This window comes from Amblyomma maculatum, chromosome 1 (genome assembly GCF_055883805.1).
Source record: "Amblyomma maculatum isolate TAMU_Amacu chromosome 1, ASM5588380v1, whole genome shotgun sequence".
In the NCBI taxonomy this organism is placed as follows: Eukaryota; Metazoa; Arthropoda; class Arachnida; order Ixodida; family Ixodidae; genus Amblyomma; species Amblyomma maculatum.
Window position 1 is genome coordinate 259509074 of NC_139344.1, and position 26559 is coordinate 259535632.

Genomic DNA, 26559 nt, shown 5'->3' on the forward strand with positions numbered 1-26559 from the left:
GCCGAGAGGATTGCAGTGGCCAATGGACTTATGGACTGACATGCATTTACTCCTTTCTGAGACCGTTTCATTATCACTAACCCACAAGACCAGCGACAGCTGTTCTGGCGGGCCTGCAGGATTGAGACGGCACATGGAGCCCTGGACTGAGGGCTCCACTCAGGAAGATAAGGAAATATAGAATAATTGTTTTTCCTCCTCCTCCGGGCGGCGAACTCTTCCTCCATCACCACGTACGGTCTGCGGTACCTCACTCTCGACATTGGCCTGCAGCGCACGTTCCGGTGAGTCTTCATTGTAGCCGACGTTCATCAGCCAATCCTCGGTACCGATTTTTCTGACCCATTTCGACCTGGACGTCAGCACGCACCGCCATTGCTTCATCGACAGCAAGACGCGCCTGGCTAGTGGCACGGGCAGAAGCAAAATATTTTTGTTTGGGAAGCCTCACCATATTATATATGTCTATAAATGGCGTTACGTCGGCTGTCGTTCATACTGTCATCCGAACGCTCATTCTGAAGCTCCCGTGAGCTAATGTCCTTGCAGGCTTTACAGGGGTTACTAAGCCCTGCAACATCTACCCAACCACTGAGGCACAGTGCACCCACCACACTGTTATGCGCGGTCCACCCTGCACCGCAGGCGTCGCGCCTCCTTGCCTCTCCGGTAAGCGTCTGGCGATTGCTACACGGGAATTTGAACACATGCTCCCAACTGGCCATAATTCGACCTTCGTCCAGCACTTCAGCCTCACTAGTACATCTGGTGTCCAAGAAGGAACCAGGAGAAGCGATCGTGCGGAGACTACCGGGCGCTCAATGCTCACACGGTCTACGACAGCTATCCCCTTCCACACGTCCAAGATTTCACCGCACGCTTGGAAGGATGCAAAGTCTTCAGCAAAGTGGAGCTTGTCAAGGCTTCCCATCAAATCTCCGTTGACCTGGAGGATATATGCATTGGCATATGTATTCCGTATGCACTCTTCCAAGTACATAGAACGAGAACTTCGTTACCTGGCCTAAATATCGGAGTTTACAACGAATATCTGCCACATCAAAGACACCGAAAACGAGGCAGCTGACGCTCTTTCACGCACCACCTCTGTTGGCGAATCTTCATCTGTGGTAGACTGGGAACGTCTTGCACAGGCGCAGCTTGACGACCCTGAGCTTCAAGCCTTTCGTGATCACTCCCGTTCCCTCCGCCTGCGGCTGGTGCCTCACCTGTTTTTGCCCGGATTGCTTTGGTACGACACGTCAGCGACTCTACCTCGCCCTTAATTCCGGTTGCCTTTCGTCGAGCGGTTTTTCACTCATTTCACATCTGCCATCCCAGAATCCGAGCCACGCAGCGCCTACTGACCAAGCGGTACGTCTGGCATTAATACAGATGTTCGCCAGTGAGCCCGCTCGTGTGTTGCCTGCCAGACCGCCAAAGTGACCTGACCAATGCCCCCTTTCCTTCCACCTGACTGTCGCTTCGATCCCGTACATCTAGATTTGGTTGGACCACTATCTCCTTCTCACAAGTGCCGGTACATTCTCATAATGGTTGACCGCTTCACCCATTGGTCTGAAACCGTGCCCATTCCGGACATCAGAGCGGAAACGGTTGCCAAAGCCTTTGTTTCAACGTGGGTTTCTCGCTTCAGCTGCCCCAGCAACGTTACAACGGATCGTGGCCGGCGTTTTGATTGCACTTTCTTCACTTCCCTCACCAATTTGCTTGGCACGAAGCACTGCGTACCACAGCTTGCCACCCTTGTACCAACGGCATGGTCGAGCGGTTTCATCGTCAGATCAAGGCTGCTCTCACTGCGTCCATAGACCGGGAGCACTGCGTCGACCACCTTTCTATAGTACCTCTGGGCCTACGCGCCGTTCTTCGCCCCACACTGGGCTGCTCAGCGGCAGAACTCGTCCAAGGTGCACCCTTGCGACTTCCCAGCGACTTTAGAAATTATTTACTTCTCTGCAGGAGGGCACTCCCGGGACCCGCCAAAGGTCTCGACAGATCTGAGGAGTGCCACCTTAGACGGCTCCAAACCGGGTGTTTTGTAAATCCCACCATATATATATATATATATATATATATATATATATATATATGGTGCCATAATTCCCACGACGCCATTGGCAGCCGCCGCTGCCCGAGCTCTCTGGACCAGGGCACGCTGGGCCTCCAGGTGCGAGCTAAACAGGGCCGCCTCCCAGCCCTCCCTAGTTGGCTGTTTTATAACTTTTATTTTTGTATGTTGCTGGCAGGCCCACACCATGTGGTATAGGTGAGCATACTGCCCGCAGAATATATATATATATATATATATATATATATATATATATATATATATATATATATATTCTGCGGGCAGTATGCTCACCTATACCACATGGTGTGGGCCTGCCAGCAACATACAAAAATAAAAGTTATAAAACAGCCAACTAGGGAGGGCTGGGAGGCGGCCCTGTTTAGCTCGCACCTGGAGGCCCAGCGTGCCCTGGTCCAGAGAGCTCGGGCAGCGGCGGCTGCCAATGGCGTCCCGGAATAGGGTCTGCCACTCAGCTCCACAACCATACGCACCTCCCTTCCCAAATCATTTAATTGCCAATAAATGTTTCCTCCTCCTCCTCCTCCTCCTCCTCCTCCTCCTCCTCCTCCTCCTCCTCCTCCTCCTCCTCCGGCGACTTGCTCGTTCCTTCAGCTCCATCATCACCACCTCTACGATACGTCTAACGTCTTCAACACTGCATTAAGCAGCTGCGCCCATGCCCACCTCGATCTTCTGACCGGTACATTTTTGTGCATCCAGACCATAGGTTTTCCAACCACGCTTTCCTCCAGCGAGACGTTGTAAAGGCGCCTCTTCCACCTCCTTACGACGGGCCGCATCTCGTCCTCCACAAGACTCCAAGACCACGCGTATCTTGCTGAATGGTCACGAAGAGGTGGTGTCGTTGGGCCATGTCAAGCCAGCCTACATCGAGAAGCCTCCAGCTGAGCTCCTCTCGGATGTCATCGGCGTATCCGCTGCAACCCCGTGAAAACCGACGGGCTTTTCATGGTTGTTATATTGATAATTTCCGCTACCTCATCCAGGCAGCTATTTATCCCTCCTCAACTTGTATCAGGCCGGCCAGAGCGAAGCTTGGCCGAATTACGTGGGGCTGTGTTCGTCATCCTGCACCAAAATCTTTCAATATTCATTCCAAGGAGCAGCGGTATGTGGTCCTGAGGGGGTAGCTGAGGCTTACCCATCTTAGGACCTTTCTCCCTCTCCCACTGCTCCATTCCCTTTTGGAATAGATAAGGTACTCACTCGTTCACTGTGACTATAGTCATTTCACAGCGTGCTACAAGCACACGGGCGCCCGCGCCGCCTCCCAGTGACTATTAAACATTGCAAAGAGGGCCACTGTTTTTATCTTTTTTTTTTTTTACCGCGAAAGCCGCTACAAGAATCCTGCAGCGCATTCTATACCCTGCAGTCTACAGCTTCAGCCGTAAGACCTCCATTACTTAGCGGATTAGTTTAATTGCCACCTCAATTACACATTCCAAGTGGCACCTGCCAACCATGGCAGGTGCCAAAGTGGAGAAAGACAGAGAAAACATTCTTATACTTAGAGGAGAAAGTGCGAGATGGAAGAGGTGGGGATGGTGGTGGTGGTGAAAACTTTATTTCCGTAAAGAGGTGGAGAGAGTGTGTGAGGCGACGGATCATGCAGTGGCTTCGGAAGTTAAGGTCAGAGCTGAGGTCTACGCACCCGCAACTTTCCTTTCCTGAAAGCAGAGGGTGGCTACAGCGTGGAAGGATGATGCTGTCACAAAGGTAGAGGGTGGTTCCACGCACAGTGAAGAGCAACAAGGCTAAACTAATGCTATAAAAGCGGTCGCTATAACGCGAGAAAGCATTAACGATCCTGTACGTGTCCAAGAAAAGCCGGCGTCGGCATGGCTGTCTGCGAAAAATCGTTAATAGTCGACAGGGTCATTATGTCACAGAACATAACCACGCGCGGGAATTTCAAACGCTCACGTTAGATGTGACATCAAACGTGAGCGTTTGAAATTCCCGCGCGTGGTCATGTGCTGTGATTAAAACGTGATATAATACAAAAAAAAAAAAAAGAAAGGTTACCGTATGCCTCAAGTGATCGAACCTCATGAAGTAATCGATTTTGCTTGAACACAATTTTTGAAGTGTTTAACGTTTTAGGCGAAATTCGGGGTCACATCCCTTGGCTTGCAAGTCAGTCTACCGAGGAACGCTTGTATGGCCTGGGACAAGCGACCGCTTACATGCATGTGTGTCGTGCTGGCTTGAGAGGGACACATGAAATAGTGTCGTACCTGGTAGGTGTCCTGAGCTTAGGTTTTCCCTGCCCTCTGCGTCGGGCTCAATTTTTGCTAATTCAGCACCTATTGACTGATACACCTGTTGCGCGCGACCAGACTGACGCGCGGGCAAGATGGCTGCACTGTGCCCTTTTCACTTGTTTATCGATTCGGGATATCCAATTTAATTTCAGAGAACTCTTTCCTCCCTTCCTCATGCAAGAGCGCCTCGTGTGCTGATATAGGGACGTAGGTCAGATATCAATTGACAGCACTCGACTACAGACTAGACTTAAGGACAGCGAATAAATGCGGCCTTGACCACCTAAGCTTTAACATGATGACATAAAAGGTCCTGCGAACTATACGTAGGAATTTACCTGATTCATTAATTTTTCTGTGTCCAAACATACATCAATTTCTAGTACACTATGCGTGCGTGCCTATTGTATGTTGTCCTTATGTTCTTCCTGACCTCGAGATAAAGCAGAACCTGCTGGTTACAGCCACTAATATAAGGGGAGCGAATACTGATTATGTGTAGGCTGCGTAGAATCGGCTTTATTAGACACCAAGCATCGTTTCACCATACTTCAGAGTTCTTATTTGTTAATTCCAGAAAGTAATATCAAAATACCCTGGTGATGCTAATGGCACTCGTGTGGACTATACCAGGCGTAACGTAACAAAAAATCGCGCGAAATTTCTGCCACCCTCAGTCAAGAATCCTTGCAGTCAGCTAAGTCAAAGCGGCCATGCTAAGTCAGCCCCCCAGACGGGCTTTTTCACAGTATATGCCACTGCAAACGCGCTCATTAGAGCTCTTTAATTGCATGGTAAAGGTATACTACCGAAAACAGCGTCATTATAGCTCGGCGAATAGAAACGTCCTCACGGGATGCACTTTTTTGCTTGAACGGAATACGGCCTAGCAAGCACAAATGGCAATGGGTGTTTACTGAAGCCTCAAATGCAGTGTCTGGAAGAAAATGTGCTTGTAAATAATGTACAGAGCTCCTCTTGTCCTTTCTTCCCATCGCTCCCCTCTCTACTTCCACTCGCTATACTCTCCCTATCCCCTTTTATTTCGCGCTGGCCGCCGCTGAGGTGCTTCAGATTTTAGATAGTTGCCGCGGCCGGCAACGCTCTTTTCTTTCTTTTTGATTATTTAATGATAAACCACTACCACCACCAATGTGCGATGCGCAAAACTGTCACCAGTGTATTATGAAGTGAAGGATGTTCAAAACATTTCTTTGTCTACTCATTTCAAAATTTACAAAAGAAAAGATCCGGCTTGAACGGCGGCACCGGTTGCTCCAAGCTAAGACAGTGTATGCTCCGAATAAATCAATAATTAATTTTTAATTATTGAATATCACACGGAGCAGTGGGAAGGCATGTTTGCCAGTGAGGAAGAGGACACTCAGCGACAGCTGGTGACCCGAGCCAAGCAGGCAGCAACAGCGTGCGGGATCCTGGACTTAGAATCTGCATACCTCAATATCAAGACAGGTGTGAACGCTCGCCTACTGCAACAAAATTAAGAACTATATATAGTTAATTCTCTCTCTCTCTCTTTTCTCTCTCTAAGAATTCCCGGTTTTCCTGTCCCGTTGATACTCGGACAAACGCGCGTCACAGCACAGCCTACACTTGTCTGAAGAGGTTGTGGCCGGGTTGGCCTCCATGCAAACGAGGACTCTTCCAGGACTTTGACTCGTATGATCGGTGCGCTCCACGACGACTCGACACGAAAAACGTCACGCTCCTGCGAAGCATTCCATAGCGATACTGCACGAAATTCCACGCTTAGGGGTGTTGAATTTTTTGTGAATTGTTTTCAAGTGCTTGACGTCCCCTTTCTTTCGATTTAAGGTCATGTCAGTGTGCTTTCAAAATTCCGATACCCTAGAGGTCATGAGTCATTTCAAATACAGTGTGCCCACTTTAATAACACAATCTGCGCACCATCTTTCGACAGGTCAGCTGTTACCTGATCCTAACAAGCAGTTTTGGTCCCTTGCATTGCGCTTAAAGGTGGCATAAAGAAAATTTTAAGCTCGTCTTTTTATCGCGAGAACACAACCTCTACGCACCGAGCATTGTTATAAACTTGGAATTCCTGTCCTCTGTGGCCGGTAGACGTCCAAAAACATCGTGTTTAACCTTGTGGGCTCATGTTTTGTTTGGTTTGCTTAGAAGTTGATGAAGATGATGACGTGCAATGCACATCGTGGCGCTCCCAGAGAGCGGCAGTAAAGCACGAAGGGCGATCGGTGGCTGCGCTAGAATGCTTCATATACTCGAATACGCTCTTACGGGTTTTTCTTTCTATTGCTATTCTATCTGACAAGGTCACTTCAAGGGCAAGCAACGCACCGAATTTGTTGAGCGGGTCACACCGCTTGAGGTATTGATTTCGAACTAAAACAAAACAAAAGAGAAAACAAAATATTCCACAACGCTCTCTAGTGTACCTTTAAGGCTTTCTTTATTTCCTCTTTCGTTACTCCTGGATGTCCAATTGATCTGTGCTATTGACTCTCTCATTAGCGTCCGGGTTACATCCGCTATTGCATAGATCTGGACAGAACTCTTCGGCTACGTTAACTATGTCTTACCCGTATTGACAATCACATGCCCTTCCAGCATTTCGGTGCATGAATTTCGCTTATGCCTAGTTGTTTCTTGACTGCCTTTAGGCAACGTGAGTTCGTTTGAGTATGCTCTTAAGGAAGGAAGGATGTTAAGGAAGTACAAATTCAAAGAATCGAGCACGCTCTAAGGTGCTTAAGCGCCAAACAGTGCGCCTGTATTGCACACCAATAGCAACCGTGTCGCCGAGAAAGTCGCGTACGTCGACACATGCCCAGTAAAACTGTTAATTGCAGTGAATTTTTATCAACTATTCCATAGGGGTTAGGGAATAAGCGCCAGCGTAAAACGTGCGTCTCGGCTGTGCTGGAAAGGAATATAGGAAGTTACCGAAACGGTGAACGGCATTTCGAGAGCAAAACATGAAATTCTGACATCTTTCGCAATTTTAAGGTGAACTAAATTGTAGAGACGTACACAAATAGGGGAAACAGTTTTACCACTTCCATATCTGTGTCACGAAGTTCTATTCTGTGCTGCAGAACCCGACGAAAAGGTGAGCTTCGTATTGCGTATGTCACGCCCGGTCCAATTACTGCCTCCATGACATTCTGGCTACTCTAGTGCCGTAGGCGTTACGCGTTAGATACTCCACTTTCGAACTGCCTCTCAGCATGATATATATTTTTTCCTTGATAGTATTTACAGCAGGGCTTGTATAAAACTGTGAAACCTGAGACCACTGCGTGCACAGTGCACTGTGACTGTAAACTGGCTTGTGTGAACAAAAAAAAAAATTCCCTGTTCTACACGAAGTCTAAAAAAGAAACAATGATCTGATAGCTATAGGGCTTCATAATATCTTCACGGATATCCTCTTCACTAACTCTTTACTCTGCGTATGTAACCTTTGTTGCTTCATCAATGAGTTCGAAAATTTATACATGCCCATCTTTAAATTGCTTAAAACGCAGCCCCATGCTTTGTAATTTCGTAGTGGTATTTCTGGACAGCGCCATGTTTTTACAACGCTCTTCTCCCTCGATTGAACCACTTTCGCGGTTAGACCACGCATCAGTTGCTAAAAACGAGCCAGCCGCGTCATTTCGCATGCTTGTGTCGAACGGAAGCAGAAGCGTACACAGAGCCCAAATAAAAAAAAAAAAGAGATAGAAAAACACGCAAAATATTTGGAGCTTTTAACCCTGAGGTAACGCTTCGTGTTTTTTTTTTCTTTTTTTTTTTGTTTATCGAATGAAAAAATTGACGCTTCGCTCACCCGAGAGTTGGGGTCGCCTTTTCCTTTAAGGTGTTTGAACTAATTAGATAAATGGACAAATACCTATAGCAGCCTATAATTAGAAACTCGGCCACGAATTCATCTTGGCTTCGACCTAAGGAGGCTGTTAGAAAGGCAATCACGAACGAAGGGGAAGGGTGAAGAGTCTGCGGTGTGCGTGTGTATCTAAGAGCACACACGCAGTGTAAGAATTTGCAAAACTAAAGACACGTCTGCTTTTCGCGCATGTAGTGCACTGGGGCCACATTCTGCTTCATAATGAATAGAATGCAAATGTGTGCAGCTCTACTTCTGTGGAGCAGCTTTTGCGCTGGGGAGTATGTGATCTGCCCGTAACGGCCGACAACTTTTAAGAACTTGTCTTATAGAATGGGCTTCTTGCTTTGCGAGAAGTAAATAAAGAATAAATAATCATTGCATGATATTATCAAACGGTGCTCTTACGCTGCCCTTCATTCTTCTCAGGCGAAACTCTCTTTTCGAGAGTTTCGCCTGAGAACTCATCCATTTCCGAACAATGCTTTTTGGCGGGGGCGCCTCCTAACGTTCTGGATAAAACTGCTCAGGCTGACTTTCGATGTCATTTGCGCAGGCGTGCGACGGAACCCGCGTTGCATGCTTTCGGGAAGCGCTCCATGACCGGAGTACCTCCAATCGATTGGCCCAACCTCTGTGGCTGATCAGCGAATGAGACCTCGTGCATCGTCGGTGCTTTGCCGTAGCCTGTCCCCGCTGGTTCAGTGAGTGGGTGTCCGTGCATGCCGAGTGTCTTCCGCCGCTTGCTAGTCCGGAGGGCGGCAGCCCGGGGCCCGAGGCCGCGGGGGGCCGGAGCCGGCGTTCGATTGGAGGGGGCCGGCGCCGGCAGATGTCGCCCTCTTCGGCGACGAAGGGCCCGGGGCCGTGGGCCCCCTCGGGGCTCAGTCGCCGACAGCGTCCCGTGGGGCAGGCCGGCGTGAGCGCGCGCACCTGTTGCGGCGCACCTGTTGCGAGCTCGGTGGGCCTGATCGATCGGCATGCACCTGCTGGACGTGGTTCGCGGCTGGCGGGACTCGAGGCGCCTCGTGCTACTCATCGTGGCCGTGGCCCTGCTGCTCGACAACATGCTGCTCACCACCGTCGGTGAGTGTGTGTACATGGGTGGGAAGGAGGGGGCACGCCCTATCGATTCGAGCCCGCCGATCGATGCGCCTCCCTGCAGTGCCCATCATCCCCAACTTCCTGTACGAACTGCACCGGCCCGCGGACAAGAACGACAGCGCCGCCGATGGCGGACCCACGCTCCTACTGCGCGGAACACCGGACACCAACGGCTGGGAAGTGCCCGGCCGCACCCTGGTGCCGCCGACGCCCACTACGCCAGAGCCTGGAACCACGGCCTCTACGCTCAGCCCGCAAGAAATGAAGACGCGTCACGACCTGCTCAGCAACGAGAACGTCGAGGTTGGAGTCATGTTCGCCTCCAAGCCAGTTGTCCAGGCGCTCGTCAATCCGGTCGTGGGACCGCTGACGAACCGCGTGGGCTACTCGTTGCCCATGTTCGCAGGATTCCTCATCATGTTCGTCTCGACGCTCGGTGAGTCACACGAGGCGCCCCACGTGCCGCACTGACCCCTGTTTTTACGCAGTTTTCGCGGCCGGAACCAACTACGGCACGCTGTTCTTCGCGCGCACTCTCCAAGGCGTGGGCTCGGCATGCACCAGCGTGGCTGGCATGGGCATGCTGGCAGAAAAGTATCCGGACGACCGAGAGCGAGGCAACGCCATGGCCATCGCCATGGGTGGCCTTGCCCTGGGCGTCATGATCGGACCGCCGTTCGGCGGAGTCATGTATGAGTTCGTCAGCAAGAGCGCTCCGTTCCTCGTGCTCGCTGCCATAGCGTTGCTCGACGGCCGTAAGTAATGAGAACTTGTGCCATCGAACAGGCACAATCCCATGCTGCAGGAATGGCCTCTAATGGCGATCGATTGAGATCACCGGGGTGTCCCTCCTGGATTGCCAACCAGTGGCATGGGATTTTACCCGTTCAGGAGCTGGTGATTGCTATATTGTTGTGAAGCTTCCTTCCTCTTTGTCCTTTTCCACGTTCGCTTGTCTCAGTATTGCAGTTGGTGGTGCTAAGGCCCCGGATGCGGCTTGACATCGAGCAGGGAGCCTCGCTAAAGGCTCTCGCTCAGGACCCGTATATACTGGCGGCGGCAGGAGCCATCACATTCGCCAACATGGGAATCGCCGTGCTAGAGCCCTCGCTGCCGCTTTGGCTGATGGACACCATGCAGGCACCTCGCTGGCAGCAGGGCGCCGTCTTCCTACCGGCCAGTATCTCCTACCTGATTGGCACGAACCTCTTCGGTCCCATGGGCCACAGGATGGGCCGTTGGTTATCTTCGATGATGGGGCTCTTCATAATCGCCGTCTGCCTGGTTTGCGTAAGTTGGCGCTCACGAGCTTTGCTACCGCGCTCTCCTAAAACTTCCTGTTGCTTGCAGATCCCTATGGCGAAGAACGTGAATCACTTGATTGCACCGAACGCTGGCATTGGGTTCGCCATCGGCATGGTTGATTCCTCGATGATGCCCATGCTGGGCTACCTCGTGGACATTCGCCATTCGTCCGTGTACGGCAGCGTGTACGCCATTGGAGATACTGCCTTTTGCATCGGCTTCGTTCTCGGTAAGTGACTCGCCGTTGGGCGAAGTGGAGCGGGTGCGCTCCATCCATGCAGTGGCTGGAGGGCGCCCACGCACCGCCCTCCAAGTCCCGCTGCCATCAATGGCTTGTCCTTCTCAAGCCCTTGATGGCACAGTGAACAAAGGCGGTGCCTGTCGCCTCGTTTCGTTCATGTGAGGGCGCGCTCTCTCCTTATACTTATCCTTTAACTCGATGCTGAAGCTTTCAGGAGAACAAAATGGCTGGCAGCCTATTTTTGTACACTTGCTTGATATGTCGGTCACCAGTGGATATTTAGGCTCGTCTTTGGATGCAATAAGGCTGATACGAATTTTGGAGTTAGTAATGCAGCTCTCACAAATCTTGCTTGCAGCACACAACGCGAGTTTAGCCGATCGCGCGTATTTGTTCGCTCTCAGCAGTCATCGCTATCATACAGCCCGTGCGTCTCTCCTTTTCCGAATGCCATCAAACACAAATTACTACCTAGATGTTATGTAAACTAAGGCGTCACCGGTAGTCCGGAACTTATATTCTCGCTCACGATACGTGGAAATAGCATCCGGGCTTAACGAGGAGCTTTGCTATATTTTCTTTTTCGCGCTGAAGTCCATGTATGTCCCTTATTTAGCTGGGCTGGAAGTATAACGATTTAAATGGCTTCGAAATCTTGCTATGTCGCCTCGAACTAAATATCGTATATGTGTCACATGCTTCACAGCCTAAGTATTTACATTCAACGCCCATTTTTAAGCAACAGCTAGTTGGCCTCACAGAATGTGTTACTTCCTATATTACGACAAAGTAAGCACATGAATAGTAACGAATCGTTTTTTCTCCGATAGGAAGAATTTTGCATGCCATTCATGAGATTGACTGTCGGCAAGCTATTAGTCCATGCTTCGTACACTAGATGTACCACGTAACCTCGAAAATTGAAGTCTGCTGCTTTGTTTTATTGGTTACTACGACTTCGCTGAAAAGTATCACGAATTACGTCTTTCGTGATCCCGAGTGCGTTCCCCTTCGCAAATTCAGTTTTGTCACTAAGGCAAGACGGGTGGATTGCCAAGTATGCTTTACGCGATAATGGTTCTGTGCAACTAGCATGGTTCATGCAGTGCTGTTGCATGAAGACCATTCTTGGAAACAAATAGAAACAGTAAATGCTTTCTATACCTTGCACAGGTGATTAAATTTCTAAACCTTCCCAAACACTGACTTCTACTTTAAGTCACAGAATTAGTACCGTAGCATGGCAGAAATGTGACTACGGCCGTTGAGGTGACCGTCATTCTTAGAAGAATGAAGCTCTTCTGTCAATTTCCATTACTTTGCGAATTGCGTTGTAGCTTCATGTGATCAGAATGGATGTATCATTTATTTAGATACTACAGAGCGTAAAATATTTTGTGAGGTTCTCAAAATTCTGCTTTTTTTTTATCGTTGTCTTTTTTTTGTGTGCTTTTAAGGCGCGTGAGTGATGATTGATGACGCGATACGATGAATGATTCTGTCGACCTGTTGTACGATTTTATGCGGGCACAACCGGATTCCACGCCGGCTTCGCGAAAGGCTGGCAGCGGGCAGGATATCACGCTGGCACTGGCCGAAACAGTCGACGTGTAGGGCGGCAGCTTGTGAAACGCTTTATATTCTAGGCATTCGTGGAGACGCCAAGTGCGACACATTTTGTCGGTAGGTGGGCCCCATTCGTGTCGCTTGAACAGAGTCACTGGAAGCGCTTGGAGAGCTCAGAGTGTAGCTGCACAAAATTGGCAAATCGAAGTCGCGCTACATGTTCTCTACCACGCAACTGCGATATTGCTCACATGTGCGTAGAGTCATGTAAGCAGCTCGAAGACGTTAGAAGCTGATGTTGGGTGCCATCCAACAGTTGTGCGAGTCGCGCAAGCAGTGTGTATTGACCCAATAGGTAGTTTCCATGAATTCTCTTCTCCCCATGGGTTCACTGAAGTGCCCCTGAGACCAGTTCGGCATCACCGTCGAATGTCACTCAACTTCTTTCGGTGGCATATATATATATATATATATATATATATATATATATATATATATATATATATATATATATATATATATATATATATATATATATATATATATATATATATATATATACATACAGCACTCGTACATGTAACAAAACTTGATAATCGCGTGCCTCGAGACAGGCATAGTTGCACCTTCCACTCCAAGGTTTTTACGCTAGGCTCAATTCCGTTCCTCGGGACTTCTACTAACTCATTCTCTAGCGTGACGGAAGAAAAAAGCGACATGTTTTAGCGTCGAGCTGAGCAGGCTTTAAGGCTAGTGTTGACAATAATCATTTACCGGGGAAAACATCGAATGCGATTACACGCGCGTTTTTGCACGGTCTAGTTTCGCGTAGTTTTCCGCCAGATTGGGAAATCTCTTTGCGCAGAAGTTTTCACATTACTCCTGTGGCCGCATCGGCTAGAGGTTAAACCCGCGAAGTTGTGCTGGGCGACAAAACGCCGTTGAGTCTCCGCGATGCTTCTTCAATGGACGCCCGGTAAGAAACGAGGTGAATTTCCGTTACAGGGATAAATGGCGAAACGAGTTGACATTTTTGTAGTCGCGTAGAGCCACGAAGCGTATTTAGCCAGAAAGTGGTCAGCAAGCTCCACGAGTCTCTTGTGTATGTTCGCAGTGCGAAGAAATGATTGCGTATGTCAAGTTAATTTTGCTTTGGGCGCGTGTAACGCGCAGTCGCGGCTAATATTCAGAACCAAAACCTCATGTACAGAACAAAAGCTGAGAGAGCGTCACGCAATCTTTTCAAACACCCCCCCCCCCCCCCCATTTTTTTTTTTAAGTGATTTTCGTGGTGAGCAAGAGTGAGATTACCCTGTATGATGCGCGCTACGGCGGGTCTAGGAATGCTATACACGAAAACCCCGAGGAAGCAATGCATACGGCTTTAACAACCGGGTTCAAACCATCAAAGGTGTCTGACTGGCAAGTTGCCACATTTGAAGCCGTATTCTTACCTTTATTGCCTGTAGAGGACTATGACCCTGAGAGCTACGAGCATAAGACGTTTTTGCGGTAACAAATAAAAAGAAAAAGAAGCAAAACAAAACTGTTGACGGCCTCAGTCTTGGCATGCCCCAATGTCCTAAGTGCTTACCGCGGCCTCTAAAAAGACGTTTAAACCTCAAACCGCTTTCGAAAGTATGTTCGCAAAACTGCCTGTGCACACATTTTTACCACCGTATTTTTGTCGAGCAAATATATAGTGGCGGTCCATCAAAGGAGAAGACATTGAGAATGAGACCACTTTATAAGAAGAAGGATGAAAAGGTAATCCGAAACACAGCGTACCACCAGTGTTGTGACATTACATGTTGCACCATTCTCGGATATACGCCGGTCACCGTCGGGCGCTTCTTCTTTTTATTTATTTAATTTTTAGTCGGTCAGGATGACTTACACTGCAGTTTAAAAGAGTCCCAAATAATACATGTTTTCAGAAACCAGTGCGGTAGGGCCGCCTGCTTTTGCCTCCAACATTAGCTCAGTATGCAAAACCATTTCATTCGGCGACAATAAATTCTACGCGGTTTTACGCAGGAAGGCTGGGGATGTGTGCGCGCGATGATGCAGTTGTTGGCTGCACGACAACGATTTCGTACAAATGCTGTAACGCAGCTGGTTGTCGACAGTTAGAAATTGTGTCGGACTCGGGCCCATCACGTGGCAACCGGCATATCCCTCGCATTCGACGGTTTTCCTCTAGCATGCAGTGGGGTGATAGCTGCGTCAATTGCGCCGAAATGATGAAATCTTACCTTCAGTCCTCTTGTCTTCATGTGATTTGGTAGATAGGGAATGCTTTACGAGCCATAAGATGCACCACCCCGCCGGGATGGTGCAGTGGTTACGGCGCTCGACTACTGTGCCCAAGGACGCGGGATCGAATCCCGGCCTCGGCGGCCGCTTACCGTTGGAGGCGAAAAGCAAGGCGGCCATGTGCTGTACGATGTCAGTGCACGATAAAGAATCTCAGGTGGTCGAAATTTCCGGAGTCCTCCACTACGGCGTCTCTCATAGCCTGAGTCGCTTTGGAACGTTAAACCCACCGAATCAAACCAAGCCAAACCGTAAGGTGTAGGTCAGAAGCAAAACCCCGTCGACCCTAAACTTTTGTCAATGACTGTACATTTGCGCGCGAGCACCATGCCTTCGTTGTCAGCCCGCGGAATGATAACACAGAAGTGAAAGAGGTCTGCCGCACGTACGGATTTACTTTGGTCATCCCGTGGCGTGGACGACACGCAAGAAATGCGTATTGCACAAACATTCACAACGGCGCCGCTATTCCCTTTCACGTCCTTGTTCGGCTGAAGTCAGGAAACGGCACCCTACCGCGAACATCTCAATGGGCTTCGGCTTTAGGGTTCGCTTCGTTTTCCTGCATATAATATATATGGGGAGAGCAGTTGAGCCGTGTGGTACGCACATACGTCTAACGTGGGACGGTCAGCTAAAAGGGACACTGGGGACAATGCAGTAACTGTTCCCAGTAAAATTATATCACCTGCCTTTTCGTGACTGTGTTGTTTCTCCGGCAGCAGCTGGATTCGCCGAGAATTATGGGGTTTAAAAGTATTCCCGCAGTCCATTCTAAATCATAATGTCCTTGTCAAAAAAGACAAGTTGTCACCGCTTTGACTGAAATAGAGGTGGAGCGTGGCCTCTGTGGCCCGTGATGAAAAAAAAAAAAAAAAAGAGGGGGTCAGTTGGTGTCTGTAGGTGCAGTGCGTTACAGCGCATGCGGAGGCCTGTCTTTGGTTGGGACCTCTCCGTCAACATGCGGTTGTCCTTTCTCCTACATCCCGTTAATTATATCTCACGTTAAAATGTAACTAAAGTTTTAATATCCCACTGGCCTATGCTTTTTGATGCGTGCGGGCATGTACTATTTTACGGCCTATAACGGTAATTTTTCTGGCAAAAACATAGGTAACACATCAAGCCCGTCTATAGCATACGCACCTGCCTGTTCATACGGTAAGCGCTATGAACACTCACTGAGCATCTCTTCTTTAGGGAGCGTGGCACGAGAATGCACGCGTGCGGCCCTCTCACAAGCGTGCCAATTTTTCTCGCGGCCTACCCGTTTGTGTTGCCTTCATAGACTCCCAGCGCTGTTGTGGATTTGTGCAAGGGTATAGTTTTCTCTCTCCCTTCGACCTGTCCACCTGCCGGTGCCCGTTCTCAAGTGGATATTTGACATGCAACTTCAATTTTGCATTGTAGCTTCCCTCATGCATAGGAGGACCAATCCCGGCGCACTCGAAGCTTTACGGTCGTGACGCTGATATCGAAACTTCCGATCGCGTGGTTCCACAGGATGCGCTGGCAACGCCTTTCGTGCCGCCGCATCCAATCCAGTAGTTGCGAGGTAATGTGGTTTCACCCGTATTTTAAAATTGTAGCTCGAGCTTAATGCGCTCTACCAATGTGAACCGCTTCCACAGGTAGCCATGCGTGTGTATGCAGATGAGCCCGTGCATGTGTGTACTTACGCGGGCGCAGCTCGGTTTCCGAAGCAGCCAATCAAGGCAGCAGATCGCGCTGCGCTGAAACTGTGTTGCTAGATTCGTTTTTTTTTTTTTGTTTTTGTGCAAAGGACTGCTGGCTTTAACGGAAAGCATTAATCAGGAGTGGTGTTTATAATACACTTTGTCAAAAAGAAACAACCTCCTCGTAGTACACTTTAAACAGTATACAAAACAGAGGAAACGAATCGTGAAAAGAAAAGCAATATTATACATTTTTTTTTTCTCTTTTACACGCCGATTTTCTCTTTAAAGTCGGAAGAGCCTTTTCATGAGATGGCTCGGAGATGTAGACTGGTCGTCCCCACATCTTTTTGTAATGAATATAATTAATCTCCTTTTTGTAAGATACCAATGCTACGTATTCTTGGGAAACTCTTGTTTACGCCTTATTTTATGGTTCTTTATTTTCAAAAAATTGTTGCTTGATATAAGTGGCATAAGAGTGCCAATTCTTTTTCTCAGGGTTCAATTTTCCTCAAAAATTTCTTTTTCTGGCGCAAAAGCATTTATAGATAAATTTAGTGCACTCCATACATATTGAGTCTGCAAGGATCACTCTTCGCTTTATAGGTGCAGGGAAAAATAAAGGCGCGTTTATAAAAAAGTACGCTAGCAATATCGGCCGTTGCAGTAATATATTATACTAAGCCACATACGAAAACTTGTTCTAGATGGAGCGAGTTTAAACCATATGACACGAACTATGAAGAAAGCCGCGAATTGTATTTGACATGTTATCATTTATCGGAGTAGTAATATACTATTTTCTTTTGGTACAGCCTGAAAACGACAATAAGAATACTTTCCGATGATATAATGTTTCTAATGTTTTCTGGCATGACTTCTTTTTTCTTGCTGGTCTCCATAATATTAGGCAATATGTAGTAGTTCAGAAACTTCGGCCTATCGAGGTGTGCGTGAAGCTAGGTATTTTGCATGAAAAGTTATTTTCTTTCCCGCTTTCAACTTAAGGGTAAACGTTTAGCGCACGTTGTCACTTTTGTAACTACTCGACAATAAAACTGGGTCACAATTTCGTGAACAACTTTAGATCTCGCTGTCTGAACATATAAAAAAAATCTAGATAAGCGCTGTATGTCGACGAAAAAGGGAATTAAAAATATCTATAGTTTATTTCGTGGGCGCCAAGAGCACATGTTTTCTTGCATTATTTCACAATGCAGGAAGCAGCCATTGTCGCTTCCGTCTCGCCGCCTTGTTCGTGTACTGCATTGGAGCGAACAAAAAGCTTTTGTTACAATGTTTTACGACGCTTGGGCGGCTTGCAGCGGCAGTGCCGTACGTCCACTGCTTTTCTGCTTGGAAGCATTGCCGGAATTCACGCGCATCATAGCAAGCCTTGAAAAAAACATTACACGAGCGAGGATGAGCGTTTTATTAGATAATTAAACAACGCAAATACAAATGCGCTTCGAGGAGAGATAAATTAAAGCGTTCAACTTCTCACAACATACTTTCGTCGCAGGGCTGAATTGCAAGCCTTCCTTGGGGCCATGCCAAGAAATGTTGGGAAAAAGATTTTGAACGCATTTATTTATTATTTTGAATTAATTAGAGGAAGTATTCAGAGACTTGGAATGGGAGGAGTTAGGGATAAGGGTAGATGGAGAATACCTCAGTAATCTGCGATTTGCTGATGACATTGCCTTGCTAGGTAACTCAGGAGATGAACTGCAAATAATGATTGGTGACCTACACAGGAAAAGTAGAAAGGTAGGCTTGAAAATCAATATGCAGAAGATTAAGGTAATGTTCAACAGCCTCGGGAAGGAACAGCAGTTTACGTTATGTAGCGAAGCACTCGAAGTAGTAGGCGAATATGTCTACTTAGGATAGGTAGTAACCGCAGATCCGGACCATGAAAAGGAAATATCAAGAAGAATAAGATTGGGATGGAGCGCATTTGGCAAGCACTCGCAGATTATGATAGCAGCTTACCGGTATCACTCAAGAGGAAAGTATACAACAGTTGCATCTTGCCTGTACTCACCTATGGGGCTGAAACATGGTAGGGGTAACATTGGTAGGGGTAACATTAAGATATAGGAAGCGTGCACAGTGGGTCAGAGAAATAACTCAACTTACCGACATTCTAGTGGAAATTAAGAAGAAGAAATGGACATGGGCAGGACATGTAGTGCGAAGAGAGGATAACCGATGGTCGCTGAGGGTAACAAACTGTATTCCAATGGAAGGAAAGCGTAGCAGAGGGCGGCAGAAAGTTAGGTAGGCGGATGAGAATAAGAAGTTCGCAGGGGTCAAGTGGATGCAACTAGCACAGAACCGGGTTAAGTGGAGAAATATGGGAGAGGCCTTCGCCCTGCAGTGGGTATAGTCAGGCTGACGACGACGATGATGATGATGATAAATTGGAGGGTTCTGATTCGTGCTGGGATCCCAAATAGACGCAGCATATTCTAACAGTATGAACTAACGATTTATAGAGAAAGAAAGAAGCCAACAGTCGGCGAGGCCAAGGAAAGCGTTGGGGATGGTACTTTATGTCTTTTTTTAATGTTTACTTGGATAAGCACAGAAATTAGTAATGTAACCTGTTTGTTAATTACGTCGAAGGTGACCAAAGAAGCGGTTGGCATTGTTAACTAAGATGAAAAGACCATGTTATACCGCTTGTTATGTGAACACCTAGGTATCGGTATGATGTCACCTATTCTAGTGCCATGTCGTCAAGATAACTAGTGCGATGGGTCGAAGCGCGTGAGATATCCTAATGCTTTACATTTGCATTTGGGGAAGCTTATTTTCATTAATCAGCATGTTTTGCGAGATATGATCGTTATTATGGTTGTTAATTTCACGGAATATATATATATATATATATATATATATATATATATATATAGGAACAAAAGGAGGCGTAAGAAAGACCTGTGATGCATCTCATAAGAGACGACAGTCAATTGGGAATGAAGGTTTCTGATGTAGTCTGCATACTTGAAATCCTTGAAACCTAATATGTATATACTATAGGTTAGCTTTATGTCGTGATCTGTAGTCCGTTTAACTGGGACTTCACGCAAACAGCATTATTATATCACGGAAGTATTGCTCAATGAATTTGCTTGCTGGAAAAAAAAAAATGAAAAGATGAAAACATTGAAAGTCGGCAGTAGAACAGGTGTACTACAGTGACCGAATATTTTTAAGCAGCTGTTGCGTCATTCTACACTGTAGTCAATGTTTCGCGCGACAATACAAGTTCTCGACTGCTGATTTCACACCTGTGACTTAGTGCAAGGTGTCGGCACTGTTATCAGCCAGTGAGTTGCTATAGTGGCTGTCTAAACATTAGTGACTTTCTGTTCCGCTATGGTCCCTAGCTAGTTCTGCCCTTTGTTGTGCTTGTGTGATTCGCGGATTGGCATGTGCTTGGATTTAGATTCGGTTTGTATATTAATGGGGGGGGGGGGGGGGGGTTGAATAATATTATGGGGGTTATTCTCGCAAGTCGCAAGGCGACACTAAAGTCGCCTTCTAGCCCTGGCGTGCTAGCCCGAGCAGACAGAGCTGTGAACCCAACCCGCGGTACGAGAAGTAGCCACTGCGGCGGGTTCGGGCCAGAGGCGACAAACACTGAGTTACGTACTCGAACAGGGCTTATTGTGCTCGAGCACACGGCAAGAGAACAGCACTCAATACAACCGGCGTAGCGAGCGAACGTCCCGCTCACGTACGGGTGTAAAATAAAAACCACGAATGGGGAAACACATGCAAGGAGGTGAGAGGAGTGTTCTGCTCACCTGGCATGGCTTCGCGCTCACAGCGCGTTGCGGTCATAGAGTTAATACACAACGAGGGCTGGGTGATTCTCGGTGACGGCGGTGGTCTCCCTGGCGGAAATCACGAACCGCGCGTGCGCGCTCAACCGCCGAAGAACCCTGAGCGAGTTGCGACAGACGCACTCCTCTACTCGGACCGGCGAGAGGAGGTCTGTGCAAATTCTTTTCGAAACACTTAACGCACGAGGGCTAGCACGGAAGGTTTCCAGGCAGGCGACTGTGATCGCCTTTTCGCTTCTAAGAAACCCGGTCAAGAGGTGCCCACTTTAGGGTTCTTGAGCACTAAGCCTCAACTCGTCGGCCTTGTCGCTAACACTTCTGACTAGACTGCGTTTCTTGCCACCAGCTTGAACCCCCCTTCTAGTCGCCGTTTGCAATGCTGGTAAAATGGCGCTTCCACGCAGTTGTGTATAATTCGGGAGGAAAGGGGTTGACGTAAGTGTGAAAGTCCTGAAAATTTTCATCAGGCTCTCAGGGATCCTGCCATTTGCCGCGCGACAGTTTTTCTCTCTTTTTTTTTTTTTTTACCGCCTCAAGAGTTCAAGAGTGGCGAAACTATACAATGAAAAGCATGCAGGGCAGACAGCTGTCGACGACCGCGTTTACTGAGACAAACATCACCTGTAAGGGGAAAAAATTACACGCGGCGTAACATCCTGTGTAATATCCAAAGATTGAGAATGGCACAGAATACTGGATCTCCGGCAGTGTCATGTTTGCTGCAAGAGAATCTTTATAGTCTGGAATTTTCATCTCGGGGGTGTCTCACAATTTAAAGATTGAGGCAAAAAATCGAGGCAAATAAAGCTCATCCGCACTGAATTCCGCAAAAAAAAAAAAAAAAAAAAAATAAATAAAATGCCGAATTCTGCAGCGATAGCTTCAGGCAAATTTTATAACATAATTACAGACAATTTACTAGACCTTTAGCCTGATTCAGTGAACAAGCATGTGTTAAATCCCATCATGGATTCTTGCTGGTTGAGATTAACCAAGAAGAGAGACTATACCAGAGTTTCACAGGCTCGCTCGCTCGCTCGCTCACTCACTCACTCACTCACTCACTCACTCACTCACTCACTCACTCACTCACTCACTCACTCACTCACTCACTCACTCACTCACTCACTCACTCACTCACTCACTCACTCACTCACTCACTCACTCACTCACTCACTCACTCACTCACTCACTCACTCACTCACTCACTCACTCACTCACTCACTCACTCACTCACTCACTCGAATTATCAAGAAGAAATGAAGGCTTGCTTCGGGGAAAAAAGAAACCAAATTTTGCCAAGCAGTACTCTCGTTAAAGGCAGGCTGTAAGAACAATGGCTGAGTACATGACTGGGTAGGAACCGTCTTACACCATGGGAATGCACACAGACAGCGTCACTAGCCCGCGCCCAATTAACACTCGAATCATCGTTCCCCTTTTTTGGGCAGGCTATATCTCTTTTCATTCCGAGCTTGGCTGTCTGGGCGCCAGTTACTGTTCGCCCATGTCGGGGGAAACTCACCTAACGCACATCTTTTCAATTTTGCGCATATTTTAAGTCATACAATCTGAATGTAGCGGATATTTATGGCTGCCTGGCATAGCGGTCTGCTCCAAGTGTTATTTACTTGAAGTTGCTAGTGCCCGAGGCGGAATACGCACGAAGCACGCGTCTTTGCGTGGGTTCGGCAGCAATATCCTTCTCGCAATCTCGTCTCCACATCTTCCTTTTATATGGATCATTCATTTCGAACATGACGCGTGCATTGCACGCGCATACACCCCCTCCAAACCTTACTGCCACGCTCTGTATATACAATTCTTGCGTAGGCAGCTCACAAATTGTGCGCAGTGTCATCCTTTTCGAGATGCATTCGCAGTGGCCACGTCTGTGCCCTTGTCTCGTGGCCAGATTTAGAAACAACCTGCTTTATTCGCGAGAGCGGCGACTAAAAGCAGCAACAATCACGAAATAAAGAGAATTAAAAATAACAATCGCGACGCTTTTACGATGTCGACGGAGGTGAAGGCCGCTCACTTGGGAGAGTATGAGACCCAGAAAGCGTGTGCTGCGCGATATTTCACGCAAATACTAACACTTCTTTACATATAATCCCGCACCGTTAACGCACATTAACTGCGTGCGCGCAGGCCTGCGCTCCATTCAGACATCGCCGAACGGCGCTTTCTTCTCGGCAAGACGCCACATAATGGCGTGCGTCGTTAAACGTGACGACCTGCTTGGCCCGAGTAGATCAGGGGGCCCGGAAACAAAGCTGCCGAGAAAAGCAGTCGCTTCTTCGCTGTCGGCAGCAGAGGCCGCCGAACGAGGGCGCGGACGTGACATCCCCCGTGGAAATCCGCACGCGTCACTCGTACTCACTGGCAGAGAGGGAGCATCGGAATCGAACTGTAACAAGGGGCTCGTTCACTGCTGCTCGTTGTGCAGCGCAGGCGGGGACCACGGAGCACCGACTCGCGTCACCCTTCCCTTCCTCTCGGACTGAACCGTGTTGTTATGTTCGTATAATCGACGACTTTCCAGGGTTCATTTCTCCGCTGTTTGTTTAATATATATATATATATATATATATATATATATATATATATATATATATATATATATATATATATATATATATATATATATATATATATATATATATATATTGTCACGCTAATGACGACGATGAGGGATGGTGATGGTGAGGCAGAAGAAGAAGAAGAAGCGTTGGTGCCTGGGGCTAGTAGGCTTCACCTTATCCTACTAGCCCCAGGTGGCAGTCCAGCCGCCTTGCTGGACTGCCACCGCTTCCAAACATCATGGACCACAGCGATTCTAACCGCGCCGGCCGCGACGCTGCAAGCCAGGCTGGTGACAGGCCTGCCCCCTCCAGCTCTATTCCCTGCCAGCCTTACCGGGAACCACGACCTTTTGCAGGAGAGGAAGGTGAGGACGTTGAGAAGTGGCTACTTCATTATGAAAGAGTTAGTCGGTACAACCGGTGGGACCCTATCACCATGCTCACAAATGTCGTCTTCTTTCTAACTCACACGGCGATGACATGGTTCGAGAATAACGAGGACAATTTGACAACTTGGGAACGGTTTGCCACCGAGATCAAACAGCGTTTTGGTGACTCTGTACCGAGCAAAAAACGGGCTGAGCAGACCCTTGCCCAAAGAGCTCAGTTGCCGGATGAAACTTGTACCACTTATACAGAAGAGATCCTCCGATTGTGCAGATGTGTCAATTCCAACATGCCCGAAGAAGATAGAGTCGGCCACATTTTGAAGGGTATCGCGGCTGACGTATACAACTTTTTAATCGCCAAAGACAGCCTTGAAACCGTCTCCGATGTCATTAAACACATCCGCGCTTTTCAAGCTCTGAGAACGCGTCGTATTGTGCCAAAATTTGGGCGGCTGGCCAACGTGCCTACCGTGGCCAGCCTTGATGACCACGCCCAACTAGATCTTCCGTCGACGATCCGGCAAATCGTGCGGGAAGAACTCCTGCGGCTCAACCCACTTCCCCTGCACGAATCTGCTGAGGTCTCTGTCCAGAGGGTATCTAGACGGCCGGCTTCACCACCACAAGCGATTACCGTTCAGCCTTTCCCACAAGCTCCTGAAGTTGCAGCTTCCATTGACTATCCTCCCATGAATTTCGCCAACCGGAATGCGTCGGTGCCTGACGCCCCAAGGTATGACGTCGCCTCAAGTGCCCATAGATCTTCCATTCGATCTACCAGGATTCCTGAGCAGTATGAGCATTCAGATAGACCTACGACGCACCCAGCTGTTCCCTGCTCTTATTCGCAACAGCATTTTCTACCTTCTCCGCCGATATGCTACCGCTGCGGCGTCGAAGGTCACATCGCCAGATACTGCCGCAGTAGGTTCCCAACTCGCTATAACCGTCCGGCGCTTCCAACAGTACCCAACAATCGGCAATACAATCCCGTTTTTCAACAATCAAATACTCAGCGTGGGTATTACCGCAACATTCATAACCAGAATATCCGCGACCACTCCCCTGCATCTGATAGAAGTGTTACTCCACCACCCGCCTTCCGTGCGCGTCGTTCTCCATCACCACGACGGCGCCCCATGTCGCCTCAGCATCATCAGCAGGAAAACTAACCAGCGCGACCAATGGGGGTGAGGCCGCTGGAAATGTGCTGTGTGCCAACATCCCTCCAACTATAATGCTCAAAAACAAAATTCGTGTGTTTATTGATGGTGTGTATACATTAGCTTTGGTGGATACGGGTGCGACTGTGTCTGTGATGAGTAATCAGTTTAGGCGCTTGTTGGGACGCAAAGTGATGTTTGAATATGACCGTGCTTCAACGTTTTGTGGTGTGAGTGGAGAGGCGTTGCGGCCACTGGGTGTGTGTAGTGCGCAAGTGTCTGTGGATGGTGCAATTTTTCAAGCCGAATTCGTAGTCTTACCCCACTCTACGCATGACATCATTTTAGGAATGGACTTCTTGAAGTTTTGTGGCGCTACCGTGGACTGCCGAAGTCAAGAGGTTCATTTTGATGGCTCGCATCTGCCGACACTTTTTGAAAGTGGCCGTGATGAAGAAACAGTTTTTAGTATTACCGAAGACACAGTAGTTCCACCCTTGTCTGCCATGTTCGTCCCCGTGTCCGTTCCACTTCTTGAGAAGGTTTCATTCCAGGCCATGGTGCACCCAGTTCACTCAGCATGCCTGAAGAAAAATGTAATTATCCCTCACTGTATGATATCCGTGCATCATGGTAGTGCCTCGTTATGGACCATCAACCCATCGTCCGAGCCCGCAGTTTTACCAACGGGATTGAAGCTTGCCTCTTGTGGACCCGATGCGCCCCACGTCGTTGCTTTGGTCACAGATGCTACGAGTGCCATCGTACCTTTGCCTGCTGATGAAACTTCAATCTCCCGCATGATCAGCGCCGATCTCAGCTCACCTCAACGCCGTACTCTTGTGGATATTCTTCTACCTTTTTCGCCTATGTTTGACTTTTCTGAAACAGATGGACCAACCTCTCGCCCTGCACATCGGACCCATCATAGCATCGACACTGGTTCGGCTCGTCCCATTCGTCAAAAGCCATATCGCGTGTCCCCATCTGAGCGCAAAGTCATTCATGAGCAAGTGGAGGACATGCTACAGAAAAAGGTGATACAGGAGTCATCTAGCCCCTGGGCTGCCCCTGTTATTCTTGTACGCAAGAAAGACGGTTCGTGGCGATTCTGCGTCGATTATCGGCGTTTAAATTCTGTTACGAAAAAGGACGTCTATCCTCTTCCTCGCATAGACGATGCCCTCGACTGCCTCTCTGGTGCGTCCTATTTTTCTTGTCTTGATCTCAGATCTGGCTACTGGCAAATTCCAATGGACCCTGCAGATAAGAAAAAAACAGCCTTCGTAACGCCAGATGGCCTTTATGAGTTTAATGTTATGCCATTCGGGCTGTGTAATGCGCCAGCTACATTCGAACGCTTTATGGACACAGTTTTGCGCGGCTTAAAATGGGACATTTGTCTTTGCTATCTGGACGATGTCGTGATATTTGGGAAATCCTTCCAAGAACACAATGACCGTCTAGTACGTGTCTTGAATTGCCTGCACAACGCCGCCCTAATTCTGAACTCCAAAAAGTGCCGCTTTGGAGAGCGCCAAGCGCTGGTGCTAGGACACCTTGTCAATGGTGATGGTGTAATGCCGGATCCCCAGAAAACTGCCGCTGTTGAGTCTTTTAAACCCCCGCAGACAGTGAAGGAGTTGCGCAGTTTTCTAGGGTTGTGCTCGTATTTTAGACGCTTTATACATCGCTTTGCTGACGTTGCTTACCCATTGACGTGCCTTCTCCACAAAAACTCTACTTTTAACTGGACACCAGACTGCGACGCGTCATTCCGTCAACTGAAGTTTCTTTTAATATCGAAACCCATCTTACGTCACTTCGATCCTACTGCAATGACAGAAGTACACACGGACGCTAGTGGAATCGGTCTTGGTGCAGTCCTTGTCCAACGGCACAATGAACGAGAGCATGTTATCGCGTACGCAAGTCGTACCCTGAGCAAGCCGGAGCGAAACTACACAGTCACCGAACAGGAATGCCTAGCTGTAGTTTTCGCTGTGCAGCGTTTCCGTTCATATTTGTACGGACGTTCGTTTACTATCGTAACTGACCATCATTCACTCTGTTGGTTGC

The 26559-nt window shown here is 48.2% G+C and overlaps 1 protein-coding gene across 1 annotated transcript in view; it reads left to right on the forward strand.

Annotated features, from left to right (window-relative positions):
- The first annotated feature begins 9214 nt into the window (after positions 1-9214).
- The window catches only part of Vmat (Vesicular monoamine transporter), a 28589-nt gene continuing 11244 nt past the window's right edge, over positions 9215-26559 (forward strand). The window contains exons 1-5 of the mRNA XM_084608833.1: positions 9215-9358; positions 9438-9812; positions 9865-10131; positions 10338-10666; positions 10727-10910. Coding sequence (XP_084464959.1) covers positions 9253-9358; positions 9438-9812; positions 9865-10131; positions 10338-10666; positions 10727-10910 — 1261 coding nt within the window. The 5' untranslated portion in view covers positions 9215-9252. The remainder of the gene's footprint in view (positions 9359-9437; positions 9813-9864; positions 10132-10337; positions 10667-10726; positions 10911-26559) is intronic.